Source organism: Chelonoidis abingdonii, chromosome 1 (assembly GCF_003597395.2).
Source record: "Chelonoidis abingdonii isolate Lonesome George chromosome 1, CheloAbing_2.0, whole genome shotgun sequence".
NCBI lineage: Eukaryota > Metazoa > Chordata > Testudines > Testudinidae > Chelonoidis > Chelonoidis abingdonii.
Window position 1 is genome coordinate 57,635,494 of NC_133769.1, and position 15,905 is coordinate 57,651,398.

At 38.8% G+C, this 15,905-nt stretch overlaps 1 protein-coding gene across 3 annotated transcripts in view; it reads left to right on the forward strand.

The window, feature by feature from the left end:
• Nucleotides 1–15,166, forward strand: part of PDZRN4 (PDZ domain containing ring finger 4) — a 412,100-nt gene extending 396,934 nt beyond the window's left edge. For all 3 annotated transcript variants that reach the window (XM_032773100.2, XM_032773098.2, XM_032773101.2), the window contains 3 exons: nucleotides 4,313–4,414; nucleotides 7,743–7,859; nucleotides 13,185–15,166. In XM_032773100.2, coding sequence (XP_032628991.1) covers nucleotides 4,313–4,414; nucleotides 7,743–7,859; nucleotides 13,185–14,711 — 1,746 coding nt within the window. In that variant the 3' untranslated portion in view covers nucleotides 14,712–15,166. The remainder of the gene's footprint in view (nucleotides 1–4,312; nucleotides 4,415–7,742; nucleotides 7,860–13,184) is intronic.
• The last annotated feature ends 739 nt before the right edge of the window (nucleotides 15,167–15,905 follow it).

Here is a 15,905-nt window from a genome sequence, read left to right on the forward strand (position 1 = left end):
GACTCAGGCTGCAAGACTGTTTCATTGCTGTGTAGACAACCAAGCTCTGGGATCCTCCCGCCTTGCAGGGACCTAGAACCCCACCCCAAGTACAGCAATAATACATCTCTGCAGCCCGAGCCCCATGAGCCTGAATCAACTGGAACAGGCCAGCTGGAAGTGTCTAGTTGTTGCGTAGACATACCCTCAAAAAGTCTTTGACAAGGTCCCTCACCAAAGGCTCTTAAGTAAAGTAAGCTATCATGGGATAAGAAGGAAGGTCCTCACATAGATCAGTAACTGTTAAAAGACAGGAAACAAATCATAGAAATAAATGGTCAGTTTTTAGAATGGAGAAAGGTAAATAGTGGTGTCCCCCAGGGATCTGTACTGGGACCAGTGCTGTTCAACATATTCATAAATGATCTGGGAAAAGGGGTAAACAGTGAAGTGGCAAAATTTGCAGATGATACAAAACTACTCCAAAATTAAGTCCAAAGCAGACTGTGAAGAATTACAAAGGGGTCTCACAAAACTGGATGACTAGCCTTTGTAAAAATATGCTTTTTTAGAATTCCTCAGACCAACATGTTTTCTCTTCCAGAGAAGAGAACACTGAGAAGGGGACATAACAGTTTTCAAGTATATAAACGTTTGTTACAAGGAGGAGGGAGAAAAATTGTTCGCAATGGGCTTAAATTGCAGAAAGGGAGGTTTAGGTTAGGTTAACTTCCCAACTGTCAGGGTGGTTAAGCACTGGTACAAATTGTCAAGGGAGGTTGTGGAATCTCCATCATTGGAGATTTTTAAGAGAAGGTTAGACAAACACCTGTCAGGGATGGTCAAATATATTTAGTCCTGCCATGAGTGCAGGGCACTGGACTGGATGACCTCTTGTGGTCCCTTCAAGTCCTATGATTCTGTGATTCACAAATGGATACTTAAGGGGAGAACTGACTGGTTTGTGTGTGTTTGGGATGAGAAGAAATGTTAGCCAAACTGGTATTCAGAAAGGAATGTGTTTCACTTTCTCTTTAACAAGCAGACATTACACAATAGCTAGCTTGAACTACTGTACAAAATTGTGATGTAACCTCACCTTTTTATTTAAGACCTGCTAGTCTCAGAACTGCTGGCTGGGACAGTGAATAACAGGTGTGTTGGGAGAGAGACTAAACTCCAACCTTGGGGAAGGCAAAGTCAGGAGTGGGCAATGACTTGTTTACAAGTTTTCAGCACTGAAAGAAGCTGGTTTCCTCCTGGGACAAAGATTTCGAATCTCAGAGTGTCCCTTTAATGAAAGTCTTACACACTAGAATGAAATCTGTCTCCTTCCAGCTCAGTCAAAGGGCAAATTATGGGTAGGTATTTAGGTCAGGAAAGAGGGTAGTGTAACTGTAAAAAGAGGAAAATAGCTAGACTGACAGTGGATTTCATTTGGACTTACAGAGAGGAAGTTTTAGAGAAATCATGGATCACTACTACCAAAATCAGAAGTTCAGAATTCCTCTTGTTTTACTGGTGTTTTTCAGTTCCCCTCCCGTCATTTCCAGGCAACTTTACTTGTACTTTGACCTCTTTTTACTAATGCCCCTAGTGGTAATTGTTGGTAATTTGCATCTTCAGAAACAGCTCTATAAGCCAATAATTAATTTAGGCACATGCATCTTCTGAATTTTGCAAAATCAATCTGATTCCATCCCTCCAGTCTTTCCATTTCCACAGGAAACATCTCTGCTGAAAACCATAGCTATATTTCTTACCCCAGTATTGGCTTTGAGAATCAAACTAATCTCCAGAACACAATAGGATCTACAAGCTGGATTCTAAAGTGGCCTTTATTTCAAAAAGGAAATAATAAGTTAAATTTTGATGTCAGGGCTCATGTAGGAGCTCTTATTTTATTTTCTGTATGGTCCAGAATGTAAGAAAAAAAATTCACTGTGCTAGAATTGTCAATAAAAAATGGTTGTATGACTGCAAAAGGACAACAGTCCTTTAGTTTGGTGAGATTATGTAGAGATACGATTAGGAATTGGAAAACAAATGAACTGGCTTCTCCATCTGTCTACAATCAGTCCTCCAAGAACAATGAACAACATATGTTGGTGATTTTCTTTTCTTTTCTTTTTTTTAAATAAAAAAGACATTTGAAATGAATTCTTGTTATTTTTTCAACAAGGCTAAAACTCCGTGGACTCCCATCTTTAAGGCATTTTAATGCATTAATGATAGATTCATTCCATGCCACTTTCTTTTCTTTTTAACATTTCTGGGTGAATTATAGTGCCAGGCACAGTATAGGCAGGCAGCTGATAGATATTAGTTTGAGACCATCAAACTCAATTCACTTGTGAGTGAAGACTCCAGAGGTGAGAGAAGACTGTAGGTAATTCTATTGCATTTTTGTAGACTAATAGCATTTCTTGAACATCAGTGCTGATATACAGCCAGAAGTTTGATCATTAAGATTAACACCAGGTGAGTTATGTGAGATTTTCTTTCATAGCCAAAGGCACACTGACCCTCCATCCACTCTTATGGATGAGATAACTCAGAGAAATGGAAGATGACAATGTCATTACACATGGATTGCATTCAGATCTGGAGAACGCAGGGTTGGGGATGCTTGCTTTTATACTTTTCACAGTAATATAGCAGCTTTCCTCATGTTTTCCAGGATAATTTAAATACTAGCATACTACATACAGCAACTCCTGTCTCTTGTATGGTCGTCTTAAATAGATGAGAATAGTCTGTTTACCTCACACAGCATGCACTGTAAAATAAAGGGAATAGACTGTACAAGTAAGGTCCCATAGATCTTGATTAGTCCTTGTTTGATTTCATCCATGGACATCAAACTCAGCATAAATGAGTGCCACATACGCAACTAATTGGTGATAAAATGAGGCGTATTGGAGTCACTTTTATCTTCACTATGATAGTGCAGCCTGTAGCTACCACAAGTTCTAGCCTGTAATGATCTGTCTTGAGCCACTAAGCCACTCAGCTCAAGATGCATGCTGAGACCTTATGGGCTAGATCCTCAGCTGGTATAAACTGACATTGGTACCACAGAGCTATGTCAGTTTATGCTAGCTGAGGCATCTGGTCCTTGGTCTCTGTATATGTCTGTATCTGTATATTGATGAGGGCAGCTGTGTACAAGGAAGTGAGTATCATTTCTTCTGCGGTCCACACTTTGTTCCCTCCACATCTCCATGGAGGTATCTCAAAAGATTTTGGTGATAACCAAGCAAACAGTCAGTGCATATTTGTGATTTTATTTAATCTAAACTAAAACTGTTTTTTCAAAGCAATGTGTTCAGGCTGTGCACATGCACATTTGCTTGGTACTTTTCTACCAGGAAGTTGCTGCTACTAGCTTTGAAACGGAACCCTTGCAAAAGGAGATGGATTAACTACGCTGGATATGGGAAAACCTTTTTATTCCATAAAATTATTAAAATCCTTTGCCCTCTAGCCTGTCCCCATTATTTTTCAGATGGATTAAATATTTTTTGACAATGCAGTTTGGCACAGTGAGGAAAATCCACTTCATGTGCTGTGAAACAAAGCGTGATGTTTTTAGAGGAAAAAATGCTTTGTATTTGAAACTTGATTTTTCTTAAGCAGCATTTTTAGGTAGAGTTGAAAGGGCCTGTAAAATCTATACATTAAGGTATAGTTATTAGTATGATTGTTTTTAACACAAAGGCAGAATTGCAGAGAGAAGTTGGAGAAAAAACAGGTTTTTACAGATGATTCATTTTTTATTTTGATTATCCCAATGGGGATGTTTTGTGTGGTTCTGGACACCGAGTCGCACACACAAATATAAAATGATTAAATGAAATATCAATCAGCAGTGGCCTGTAAGTATTGCCTGATGAAAGATAATACTGTAGCCCTCTAATTGGCTCTCTACAAGCATACAATATGACTGATTTCAGCTGTAGTATTACCAGTCTTGCTTCCACCAGCACTATTATCTCAGAGTGACACTTCCATTACTCTGAACGGAGAAAGATGAACGTCACCTGTCAGGGGCTGGTTAATTGTGTTGCTAGATGTATGTTGCTAGGGCGCAGGTTGGACATTTATGAACATAACTGCTTCCTCTGATGTCCGCCATCCTTCAACGATCGATACAGCTCTTACAGTAAACGCATAATTGAGTGAAGGCACTTACCACTGAGGAGCTGAAGATGAGCCCATTGTGTGAGTTTCATTGTCCATACATTTACCACAAATGAGCTGATATTTGCCCTTTATTGTGTGTTGCTTTGTGGAAATGGAAACTAATGTGCCACTTTCATTTGTTTTCTAGATAAATGGCCAAGATGTCCAGAATCGGGAGGAGGCGGTGGCATTGCTCTCCAGTGATGAATGCAAGAAAATTGTGTTGCTGGTTGCAAGACCAGAGATACAGGTTAGAATAAATAGATGCACTGAGCCAGGAGCTGGGTTATAGTGTACAGTCATTGTCATCCATAAGAAATGAACACTGAAAAACAGGATTGCAGAGGTTCATGAAAAAAAAATGGAAAAACTATAATTAAAGATCTTTGCTAACCTGTAGCCTCAGAAAAAAATAACATTATATTACTAGGAGTTTGTTTACCATTGTACTTGCTAAAAGGTTTTTTGCAAGTAAATACAACATACATACATATAAATACAGTTGATTATCTAGTACTAATGTGATACTTAACTAAATGTGAAGTGGAACTTCAAAAATACGTATTTATTGATTGATGATTCTTACTGATTTCTGGGACTAAATTTACACTCTTCCATGGTTTGCACCTGCTTGTGGCAGGATTGAAGTGGGCTCTGGGTGAGGATTATTTTTTTAAGCAATGTTTCAGTAAACTCTTCAGTTAGATCCTGATAATGGACATTTGATGACAATGCTATTCAGCAAACCTACTCCTATCTAACTGTTTTCAAGGGAAACTGGTCGCATGAGTTTTCTCATCAAGTACAAATTATTTAATAGGAAATAGATATTTTTGCCACACAATTTTAAAATATACTTCTGGCTTTTAAACAAAACTGATGCCTTGCAAAGACATTTTTATATCTTTGCAGTGGGAGATGTCAGGCTAATCATCAAGGTAAAGGAGAGGAAAAAAAGGATTATTTCTGCTTCCTTTTATATCCCACCACAAAGCAGAAAAGGACATTACGTTGTCACTCTTCTCTCCATCTGTCAGCAGTCCAAGCGAAGTTGATTATGTTACCATTTGTCTCTCATATTGTTCTCATATTTTCAGACTTGGTGACTACATATTCTGTACACTTTAAATTGAATAAATGTAATTCAGTGTCACCCGGAATCCCGGCTTGAATCTGCTAGTTATGCAAGATCAAATTTCAGCATATATTTCCTTTATGTTCTTAGCCTTTCTAAATGGTTCCTAGAAAACTGGCTATATACTAAGGCAGAGTAAAGCTATTCACCTCAGATGTAAGTAGCTAAGTTATATCCCTTCTTGGTTTAGAGCCCCTTCAGAAGCTTTTAAAAGATTTGTGTGAGGATTCTACTTTTTTTTTTATTTCATTTCAGTGGGGCTCTCACAGGCCCAGGGATCCATCTGCCAGGCCCAGTTGTAGAAACCCAACAAAAGACCTGATCCCACCTTCCTCAGTCTTGTCTTCATAGGAATGCTATACCAGTACAAGACAAGATGGGAGTTTAAACTGATCTAGTTATACCGGTATAAGTCCTCATATGAATACTTTAATTCCAATGTACGCGGTCCAGTTTTCAGTTTATCTTATGTCACATTGGAAGGAGTTTAAGCAAATTTGAAAATAGCCATTCTTATCCCAGAATAAGAGTGTCCACAAGGAGGGGGGGGGGGTTATACTGGTATAATATATCGGTTTAACTATACCAGTATAATTGTAATTATGCTGGTATAACTGGTAATGCATTCATGTGTAGACAAGTCCTTACTAAGGCAAACACTGGAGAAAAAAAAGCAAGATTAAGTTCTAATCTTTGAAGCTTTCTTTTAGAAAGAACTCATAATGGCAGTGTTTCAAGGACTCACTGCTGGCCACATCCAATAACTAACAAGAAAAGCTTCTCTGACTAGTCAACATTGATTATTAATCAGTTAATATTAAAAACTGAGCATACAAGAAACATACACAAATAACCACGTGAAACAAATGTGTATGTGCCCACGCACACGTGCATCAGTACACATTTGCACTGGGATGTATATTTATGTTTTTAAGAACCATAAGAATTGTCATATTGGATCAGACCAGTCCGGTGCTCCGTCTACTGCAGTATCCTGTCCACAACGGTGGCCAGCACCAGATGTTTTCAAGGAAGGTTTAAAAATCCTCTGAAGGACAATTGCTGAATTATCTGCCCATGAGGGAAATTTCTTCCTAATCCCAGGCAGTTAGTGGTTTGCTTGTGCTGTAAAACTTTGGAGTTTATATTCTTTATAAGGTCAAAGGATTGACTATACATAACAAATAAAAGCATTTGAAAAACCATGAATGAAACCTCAACATTGATGTTCTAAGTAGATACCATAATATGGTAAAAAGAGCCACAGAGTCTCAATCAACATTTTATACCTGTCCAATGTTTGGCTGGTTTGTGGAGGGATTTTTTGTTTACTTGCTTGTTATTTTAAACAATTAGCATCTCTGGGCCAAAGGTCCATTGGCTTCAATGGAGTTGTCCTTGTTTACAACACAAAATAACTTAGTTCCATGTTGGATTGTTGCATACAATTACACTGTTTTTAGCTTCTGTGATGTCCATAACATTTTACAGGTAACTTGATATTTTCTCATACTCTACAGTAGTTGAATTAATATTTTAATTTCTGCCCTTCCCCAACTCTGTCAGCTTCCTTCTCTGTTACCTGTTTCTGCCCCTAAAACACTGCCATTAGCAGACATGCAACACTACTTCATTCCCCTTCCAGTGATAGTATTTTCCTTTTTTACCCCAGCATGCCATCTGGAAAGGGAACAGAAACACAAATGGAGACTTACTGTTGACATGCACATAATACTGTGTATGTGTGTACAGCCATATCTCATTAACTTGACTGAAATAGTAGGCCTCCATTTTCCTCTTTTTATAATACTGTCTTCAACGAATATGAAAGTAATGTTTTAATCTTTAAAAAAAAAAAAGTCAGTTCAAAGATAGAGCCAAAGAACAAAAAAGTTTAGTCATTGCATCAGTCAGTGCTCCCGTCTCCTTTCTGTTTGTTAGTTCATTCACGTGGAAGAGCAATAAGAGAAATGTGATGGAAACCCAGAGTGAAGGCACTGTTGAGGTTCAGGCACTGGGACACAACCCTGGGGAGGAAGTTGTTAAAGGAGGAAAGAGCCCGATTATCTCATGGCCCTATTAGTATCATTGCAGTTCTTTTAACACTGGGGCTCTTGGAGGTAATGAATATGACAGCTCCAGGACTATGTGGTATGCCTTTCATACATTTTGAAAGGAAATAATGCTCTGTGCTGTGCAATCTCCTTCATTATGAGAGAAAATCAGTCATACTGTTTCAAGAAAGGATAAAAGGCCTAAGAGTCCCTGATTTTTTTTTAATCATCATTTTCTTCTTTTTGGAGAGGCAAACTATAGAAGCCTGGTATTCTGAAGAGAATCATTATGATAAAAAGAACTAGTCAGGCATTGCCATTTGGGTTTACCTTATTTTAGCATGCATCCCCACTAACATAATGCAGTGTACTAATATATTCTTTTGCAGCTGGAAGAGGGGTGGCTGGATGATGAAAGGAATGAATTCTTAGAGGAGTTAAACTTGGAAATGTTGGAAGAACAGCATAATGAAGTAATGCAGTTCACAGCCAATGAGGTGGAGCAGGTAGGACTGACACTAAATGTATCATTGGAAATTTTTCTAGGTGTATTTTTCTATTAAGAGAGAATGAAATGATAAGTCAAAAAATTGAATCAAAGGCTTTGATAGCACTTTGTCATGAGGATGCTCTGAACTGCAGTACATTCTTGATAAGGAAATATTTTAGAAATAAATGTGTAGGCTGGATATGAGAGGGTAAAATTTTAGCAGAATGTGAGAGGAGTAAAGCACTGATTCTACATTTTCTCTGAGGTCACAGCACAATATTACAAGCCCTTTTACATGCAGGGTCTTGTGTATTGTCACTTTTATTTGTGAATTATATCAGAGTCACCTGTCAAGGCCATAGCTAGGACAGGGTCCCATTGTGGGATAAAGACAATATGGACATATTGTACAGGATATGGTACATATATTGCTATGTAAATTACTACTTTATATAGTTCACTGCTACTATATAGTACTATATATATTACAAGATGACTGTCTAGAAATATCTACCAGGGGAATAAATATTTGATTATGGACTCTTCAGTCTAGCAGGCAAAAGTATAACACAATCCAGTGGCTGGAAGCTGAAGCTAGACACATTCAGACTGGAAATAATTTTTTAACAATGAGAGTAATTAAACATTGGAACAATTTACCAAGGATCATGGTGGGTTTTTCATCATTGGACGTCTTGAAATCAATATTGGATGTTTTTCCAAAAGATGTGCTCTAGTTCAAGCAGGACTTATTTTGAGGAAGTTCTATGGCCAGTATTATGCAGGATGTCAGACTAGATGTTTTCAGAACAGACCTATTTTAAGAGTCCCATCTAGTTTGTCATTGAAGTAGGACCCTTCATTTTCATTTTTTTTTTCCCTGAAAAATTCCTAGGCTTCAAAAAAATCAAGTATTTGGATTTTTCCAGTTTCCACTCAGATTTTTACCTGCTCAAAATGGCAATCCCAGGTTCCCTCTTGCAAGCTCCCCATTGGATAGCACAGCACGCCTGCATAGGGAAGGGAAACTGGGCTTGGTTGATGCTGCAGCTGCACAGTGGAGGAACAAAATGAGCAGGGACCCTGCCGAGCCCACCAAGTGCTTCAGTGACAGGCCACAGAGAGCAGGAGGCTACACCTGGGAGAACAGGCCCCTCCTGATCTGTCTCCCCTCCCAGCCTTACCTGCTGATGAGTGCCAAGCACTCCTGTCCCATCCCATCCCTGTGCTATTGAAACCTCTTATATCAAGCTAACTGCACAAGTCATCTACAATAAACTATTTTAAAAAACTTGAATTCTTGGAATGGGGATTAGAGTTAATGGTTTCATAAATAGTAAACACTTACGTTTCTCTATTTGTTGCTTTTTTCAGTCCTCATGCCCCCCAATATTAACCTTGATATTTACCCAGAAAAGAGTAAAGTTAATTGTTTGCACTGATTTTCACCTGTTTTTAAATTTTTGATAAACTGCCGGGATATTTAAAAAAACTCCAGTCGAGGCTGGAGAATCTCATCTTTAGCCCTTCACTGGCAACCCCTCACACCTCTGTCAGTCTCGCTTTCATCTTCATAGGGGGACCAGGTAGCCCACTCTTCTGATTTGGAGCAGCAGCTCCTACTAACCCTGCTCCCTTCCCCTGGATCTCTCTTATCTGATTGCTTTCAAACTTAAAAGCACTCTGGGGTTTATTTCCCAAATGTATTGTGAGTTGTAAAATCAAAGTGGGAACCATGCCTGCATTCCAGCATGATTAGCCATTCTTGCAATAATGAATCTTATCCAATGTGAAACATAGAACCTTTTGAAGTTCACTTATTGCTGGGTTGTACACACTACTAGGTTGGGATTGTCATCATCTGCAGTTCTTTTTGCATAAATGCAGCTTATAGAGCCTTTTGGTCTTTCAAACAGAAGTAATTGGGAAGAAGACTGACACTGTACATTGTAAAAAAACAGAATCTTGAATTTTCGATAGATGATGGGTGGAATTTTCAGAAATGTCTAAAGGATTTAGCATCCTAAGTCCTATTTTCAAAAGTGACGTAAACACTTAGAACCTGAGTCCCAGTGATACTGTATGTCATATACTACATTCAGTATCTACATTATTTTCATTCTTCACAATGGAGCAAATGTTGGTACACCTCTACCCTGATATAACGCTGTCCTCGGGAGCCAAAAAATCTTACCGTGTTATAGGTGAAACTGAGTTATATTGAACTTGCTTTGATCCACCAGAGCGCGCAGTCCTGCCCCCCCAGAGCTCTGCTTTACCGCGTTCTATCCGAATTCGTGTTATATCGGGTTGCATTATATCGGGGTAGAGGTGTATTTAAATTTTGCCAAATGTCAGTATTTTCAATTTCTCTTGCTCAGAAAATCTTTACCTTAATAACTTTTGGATTCAATTTAGCTGGCAGGTGTAGAGAGATTGTTTCTTCATTTGAACTAATGTATTCAGAGTTGAGAAATGAATTGGAAGTTGAAAAGGGGTACAAGCTTGTCTTCCTTTTCCAATCAAAGAATAAAAGCCAGGTAGGAAAGGATAAGATCTACTAATTCAAAAACTTAGAGGTGTGGGGCCTGATTTTCAAAAGTATTTAGCCACCTAATAAAGAAGATAGGTACCTAGTGGGATTTTCAAAACTGTTTAAGCGGGTTAGACACCTGATTCTGATTGATTTAAACTTCCATTGATTTCCATAGTAGTTAGTGCCTTTTGAAAATCCCAATAGGCACCGATCTGCATGTTTAAGCACCTAAAGACCTTTGAAAATCTGGTCTTTAGTCCCACTGGATTTAGGCTTCTAAGTATCTAAGTCACTTGCAAAAATGGAGCATAGGTGCCTAAATCACTTTAGAAACTTGTACCAAGTCTTAAAAAGTCTTCCATCACAGTCATGCATCAGATGGGTAAAGAAAGAAGTATTAAATGAACATTATAGACAAGAAATACATCCTGGTGCAGTAAAAACAATATATTGGCATGCATTTGGAATGGTAACATTGCTTACATCTCAAAGAAGTATCAACAAAGTCTTAATAGAGCAGTGCAGCCTGCCAGCATATAATCTGTGTGCATTGCTCACATCTTACAGTAAAAAAAAATTTGGAAGTGCTTCAGTGTGACTTTAAATGTTATTGGTACTATTTTTCCTGTCCCTTCTTTCTGTAAAGCCAGGATTCCAAGGTAATCTTCCAAGAGATCCTGACTATGAAGGGTCATGAAATAGTAGACTTACATTTGTCAGCTGTCCAGGACTGAATATCTTCTGTCCTACCCCTCAAACCAATTAAATTCTGGTGGGAGGATTCCACAATTAATGAGAATAGTGGGCAAGAAAGAGGGAAATATTTTTCTGATGCAGATGAACCAGTCGGCCGCTGTCACGTGATGATGCATGTATTTCACCATCGCATATATGGTGTTTGAGTGTATGTATATTTATGTGTGAAATATACAATGTCAGTATGAAGGATAACTGTTTTTTTAAGTTTTAACTGCTAGTGAGGAAGAACCACTAAAATTACTATAGATACAGATGTCTCCTTAGAGACTTTTGACAGCGCTGTCGTGAATACTGCTTTCTGTTGATCATGGGTTTCATTCTGAATTTAATATACTCTACCACACTTTACATTTATTTATTTATCTATTTGTCTATTTCTATTTTTCATTGGGCCACCAGTTGCCACCATTTTCTACCAACAACTGAACAAAAGAGACTAATTGAGGGGTTCATGATCCTGAAGCAGAAATGATGCAGTGTGTGTAGGGTGCATTTAATTTTTTTTTTTCATATCTTCCACTATCTATCAAGGTAAAAGAAAAACAGCAATTATTATGAGAGTGGTCTCTTGGATTCTGTTTCCTCTCATTGGTGCACTGTACCTTTTTCTCCCTTTACTATTACTAACCATTATATTTAATTGTGTAATTACACCTTCTAAAGGAGAAAACACATTTGGCTGGTGCTGGGTGCACTTAGGCATACAGTGAGTATGCTATATAAATTGCCCTTTGGATGATAGTGATATAAGAGAAATAGGGGGAAATGCCTTTAGCATAGCTAGTTAGAAAACAAAAAAAGCATGCACCCCTTCAGCGTTGCAGTATGTATTGCTCTTTGCATTAAAGCACACAATAAATAGGTTAGGTACAATGAGTAGGACATGAATTCAAATCAACTGCAAAAAGGCTTGACATTAGGTCCATGACAGGCACTCAGTGTTGTTCTACCCTTAATGGTGAAAGACTATGGGTTAGTATTGTGGAAAGTAGATTTTAACTAGGAAACAAAAAGCCTTCCAAAGGATAGGTTAGGGAAAAGTCTGTTCAAGTTACCTGAACAAGTTCTAGAGTTCAGCTATCAGTCTTCCATTGACATAATGCTAAAAGCAGGTGATGGGAGAGGTAGAAAGGGCTATGCAAGACTAGGCTAACCACTGTGTTGTCTTCAGCTGTGCCAGAGCAGTGTGCACAGAGATTTCCCAGCCCCAGTGTCCTGCTGCAAATAGGCCTCCTAGTGCCATACTACATTGCACTGCTCCCAGCTTAAGTGGTCTGCCTCATGTACTTTGTGATGTTGTGCAGGCATTGCTGGTTGCTCCAGGTTTGAGAACAGCTCAGCTCCAATAATCGTGGCCATAATCCAGAGCCAAAAGTTGCACTCCACCTTGTGCTAATTTTCTTTCAGTACCACACAGTGTTGGCTTTGCTGGGAAGGGGGATATTTATTTCCTGGGCAATGTTTCAGTAAAACAGATGTGCTATATTTCATCCCCTTGTTTGCTCCCTTCTTGAGGAACTTAGTGTGATCTGTGGAGCCTACAGCATGATGCTTAGGAATGTGTAAAAGCCATAAGAATGTAGGAATTACAGCCAGTCGGGAATTTTCCTCAGCAATGATTTTCTGACAGAAAATCCTGGGTTTTGTTGAAAAATTTTGATTTGCCATCAGGAAAACTGAAATGACAGCTCTCCGGCTGCCTGCTGGGAAGACTTTTATGAATTTCCACCTGCGGGGAGAAAGTGAAATGCAAGATCCTTCCAGATAAGCAGTCAGCAAGCTGAAAAGTGGAAATCCCTTTCTGTGAAAAAAATCATGTTTTTGCCTTTTCATGCTGAATCAGGCTAAATTTTTTTTCAAAATGTGAAATCTTTCATGAAAAGGGATCTCCATTTTCTAGCCAGCTGTAGTAGAAATGGGATTTATTCATCATTTTAATTAATTCTTATAGATTAAATTAGCTGTTTAAGAAGGACAGGACTGAAAAATATTTTAATTTAATACAGTCTGTATTTTCTACTAATTTTGGTTCACTCATTTTCTTAGCCAAAAAAGCATGAGGAGGAGGACGGCACAACGGACACTGCAACTTCATCATCCAATAACCATGAGAAGGACAGTGGAGTGGGGCCTACAGATGAGAGTCTGCGTAATGATGAGAGCTCAGAGCAGGAAAATGCACCCGATGAGCAGAACAAAACAACCCTGAAGAGCACCCGGGAGCTGGGGCAGAGCCAGGATACGTTAGGAAGCATTGAACTCCAATGCAATGAAAGCTTTGTGTCTGGGGAATACATTGAATCTGATTTCATTGGAAATCAAGATGAGGAGTGTGAAAGGTTTCGGCAGCTGCTGGAGCTCAAGTGCAAGATTAAAAACCATGGAGAGTATGATCTGTATTACTCGAGCAGTACAATACAGTGTAACAGAAGGGAGCAAGAAGGGGTGGAGCATGAGCTACAGTTACTCAATGAGGAACTGAGAAATATTGAGCTTGAGTGTCAGAATATAATGCAGGCTCACAGGCTTCAAAAGGTGAAGGATCAGTATGGAGACATTTGGGCATTACATGATGGAGGATTCAGGAATTATAACACCAGCATAGATGTACAAAGAGGTAAACTGGATGACATCATAGAGCACCCAGAAAAATCTGACAAAGACAGTTCCAGTGCTTACAACACAGCAGAAAGCTGCAGGAGCACTCCACTGACTATAGAGCAGTCCCCTGATAGCTCGCTCCAGAGAATGATCAGCATCACCAACAGGAAAAACCTGAGAAGCACAATTGTAGCTAATCAATTGTGTACTGGACAGAGTGGTACGGAGGTAACCCCATCCAAAACCAAAACCACTGAGCAAAACAGCACTGTTGAAGAGAAGGAAACGGTTGCAGAAAGTAGCAGTTTCACAGAGCAGGAGAAGCAAAGCACTGAGCACATTCCTTACCTATCTCCATATCATAGCTCTTCATACCGGTATGGGAATATACCTGCTCATGCAAAGCATTATCAAAGCTATATGCAGCTGATCCAACAGAGATCCGCAGTGGAGTATGCCCAAAGTCAGCTCAGTCTAGTTAGCATGTGCAAAGATTCACAGAAGTGTACAGAGCCCAAAATGGAATGGAAAGTGAAAATAAGGAGTGATGGAACAAGGTATATCACTAAGAGACCAGTGCGAGACAGAATCCTGAAGGAACGTGCCTTAAAGATTAAAGAGGAGCGCAGTGGGATGACGACAGATGATGATACGATGAGCGAAATGAAGATGGGTCGTTACTGGAGCAAAGAAGAGCGGAAGCAGCATTTGGTGCGAGCCAAGGAACAGAGGCGGCGGCGAGAGTTCATGATGCGGAGCAGGTTAGAGTGTCTTAAGGAAAGTCCACAGAGCGGCAGCGAGGGCAAAAAAGAAATTAACATTCTTGAACTTAGTCACAAAAAGATGATGAAAAAAAGGAACAAGAAAATCTTGGACAGCTGGATGACAATCCAAGAACTGATGACACATGGTGCTAAGTCTCCAGATGGGACAAGAGTGCACAATGCCTTTTTATCAGTTACTACTGTATGAACACAACTATTTCAAAGAGTATACTACCGGTTTAGGTAGAGTACGATTGCCTCGTTCAAGGTGGCATTTTTATATATTTTGTGACTGTTTATAGTTTGACCTCTTTTGTAAGCAAAATTACTTGATAATTTTTCAGTTGTTTTTCACATAATGATACCTTCTTTAGGTGGCAATCTTTCTTTACTCTGCAATATATTCATAATATTCATTTCTATAAAAAAACAAAAGAAAACTTAAAAAAATGGAAGAGACAATTTCTTACCCTAATGTATGTATTGTAAGTTAAGATCTGATTTATTTCTCTAGTTTTCTTTTTTCTACTTTAGTAACAATACAGTACCAAAACAAAATGCTTTATACAGTATCCTTACTTACTGGCATAACAGGCAGTTTAACTTTTACATCGTATATTTCTTCTGTTAATAAGTCACGTGCCACGTCTTGTACAGCTAAGAATGACCCATTGTACAGTACATTTAACCTGTAAATTGCAATTGTATTTGTCCAAGTAAAGTGTAAGTGGGCAATTCTCCCATGGTATGTAGTGGCATTGGTCATGTAGCTAGCTAATATGTGATAATTGTGAAGATCAAAGAGGAATAAATTATTGCTTATCTTTATCAAGAATTATTTGATTTTAATTGTTCGCTTGATTACAGAATGAATTATTTCCACATACATAATTTTTGAAGGATATATAAAGATTTCAAGGACACAGGGCACAATTCATTATGATATTTCTTATAGATTAGACAAGTTTCCTTCTAACTTTATTCAATTATAAATTATGTTAAATGGACCTGATCCTGCATTTCTTATTCATACAGAAGTTGGAATAGAGTTTTACCTGAGTAAGAACACGTAGAATCATAGAATATCAGGATTGGAAGGGACCTCAGGAGGTCATCTAGTTCAACCCCCTGCTCAAAGCAGGACCAGTTCCCAACTAAATCATCCTAGCCAGAGCTTTGTCAAGCATGACCTTAAAAACCTCTAAGGAAGGAGATTCCACCACATCCCTAGGTAACCCATTCCAGTGCTTCACCACTCTCCTAGTTAAACAGTTTTTCCTAATATCCAACCTAAACCTCCCCCACTGCAACTTGAGACCATTACTCTCATCTGGTACCACTGAGAACAGTCTAGATCCATCCTCTTTGGAACCCCGTTTCAGGTAGTTGAAAGCAGCTATCA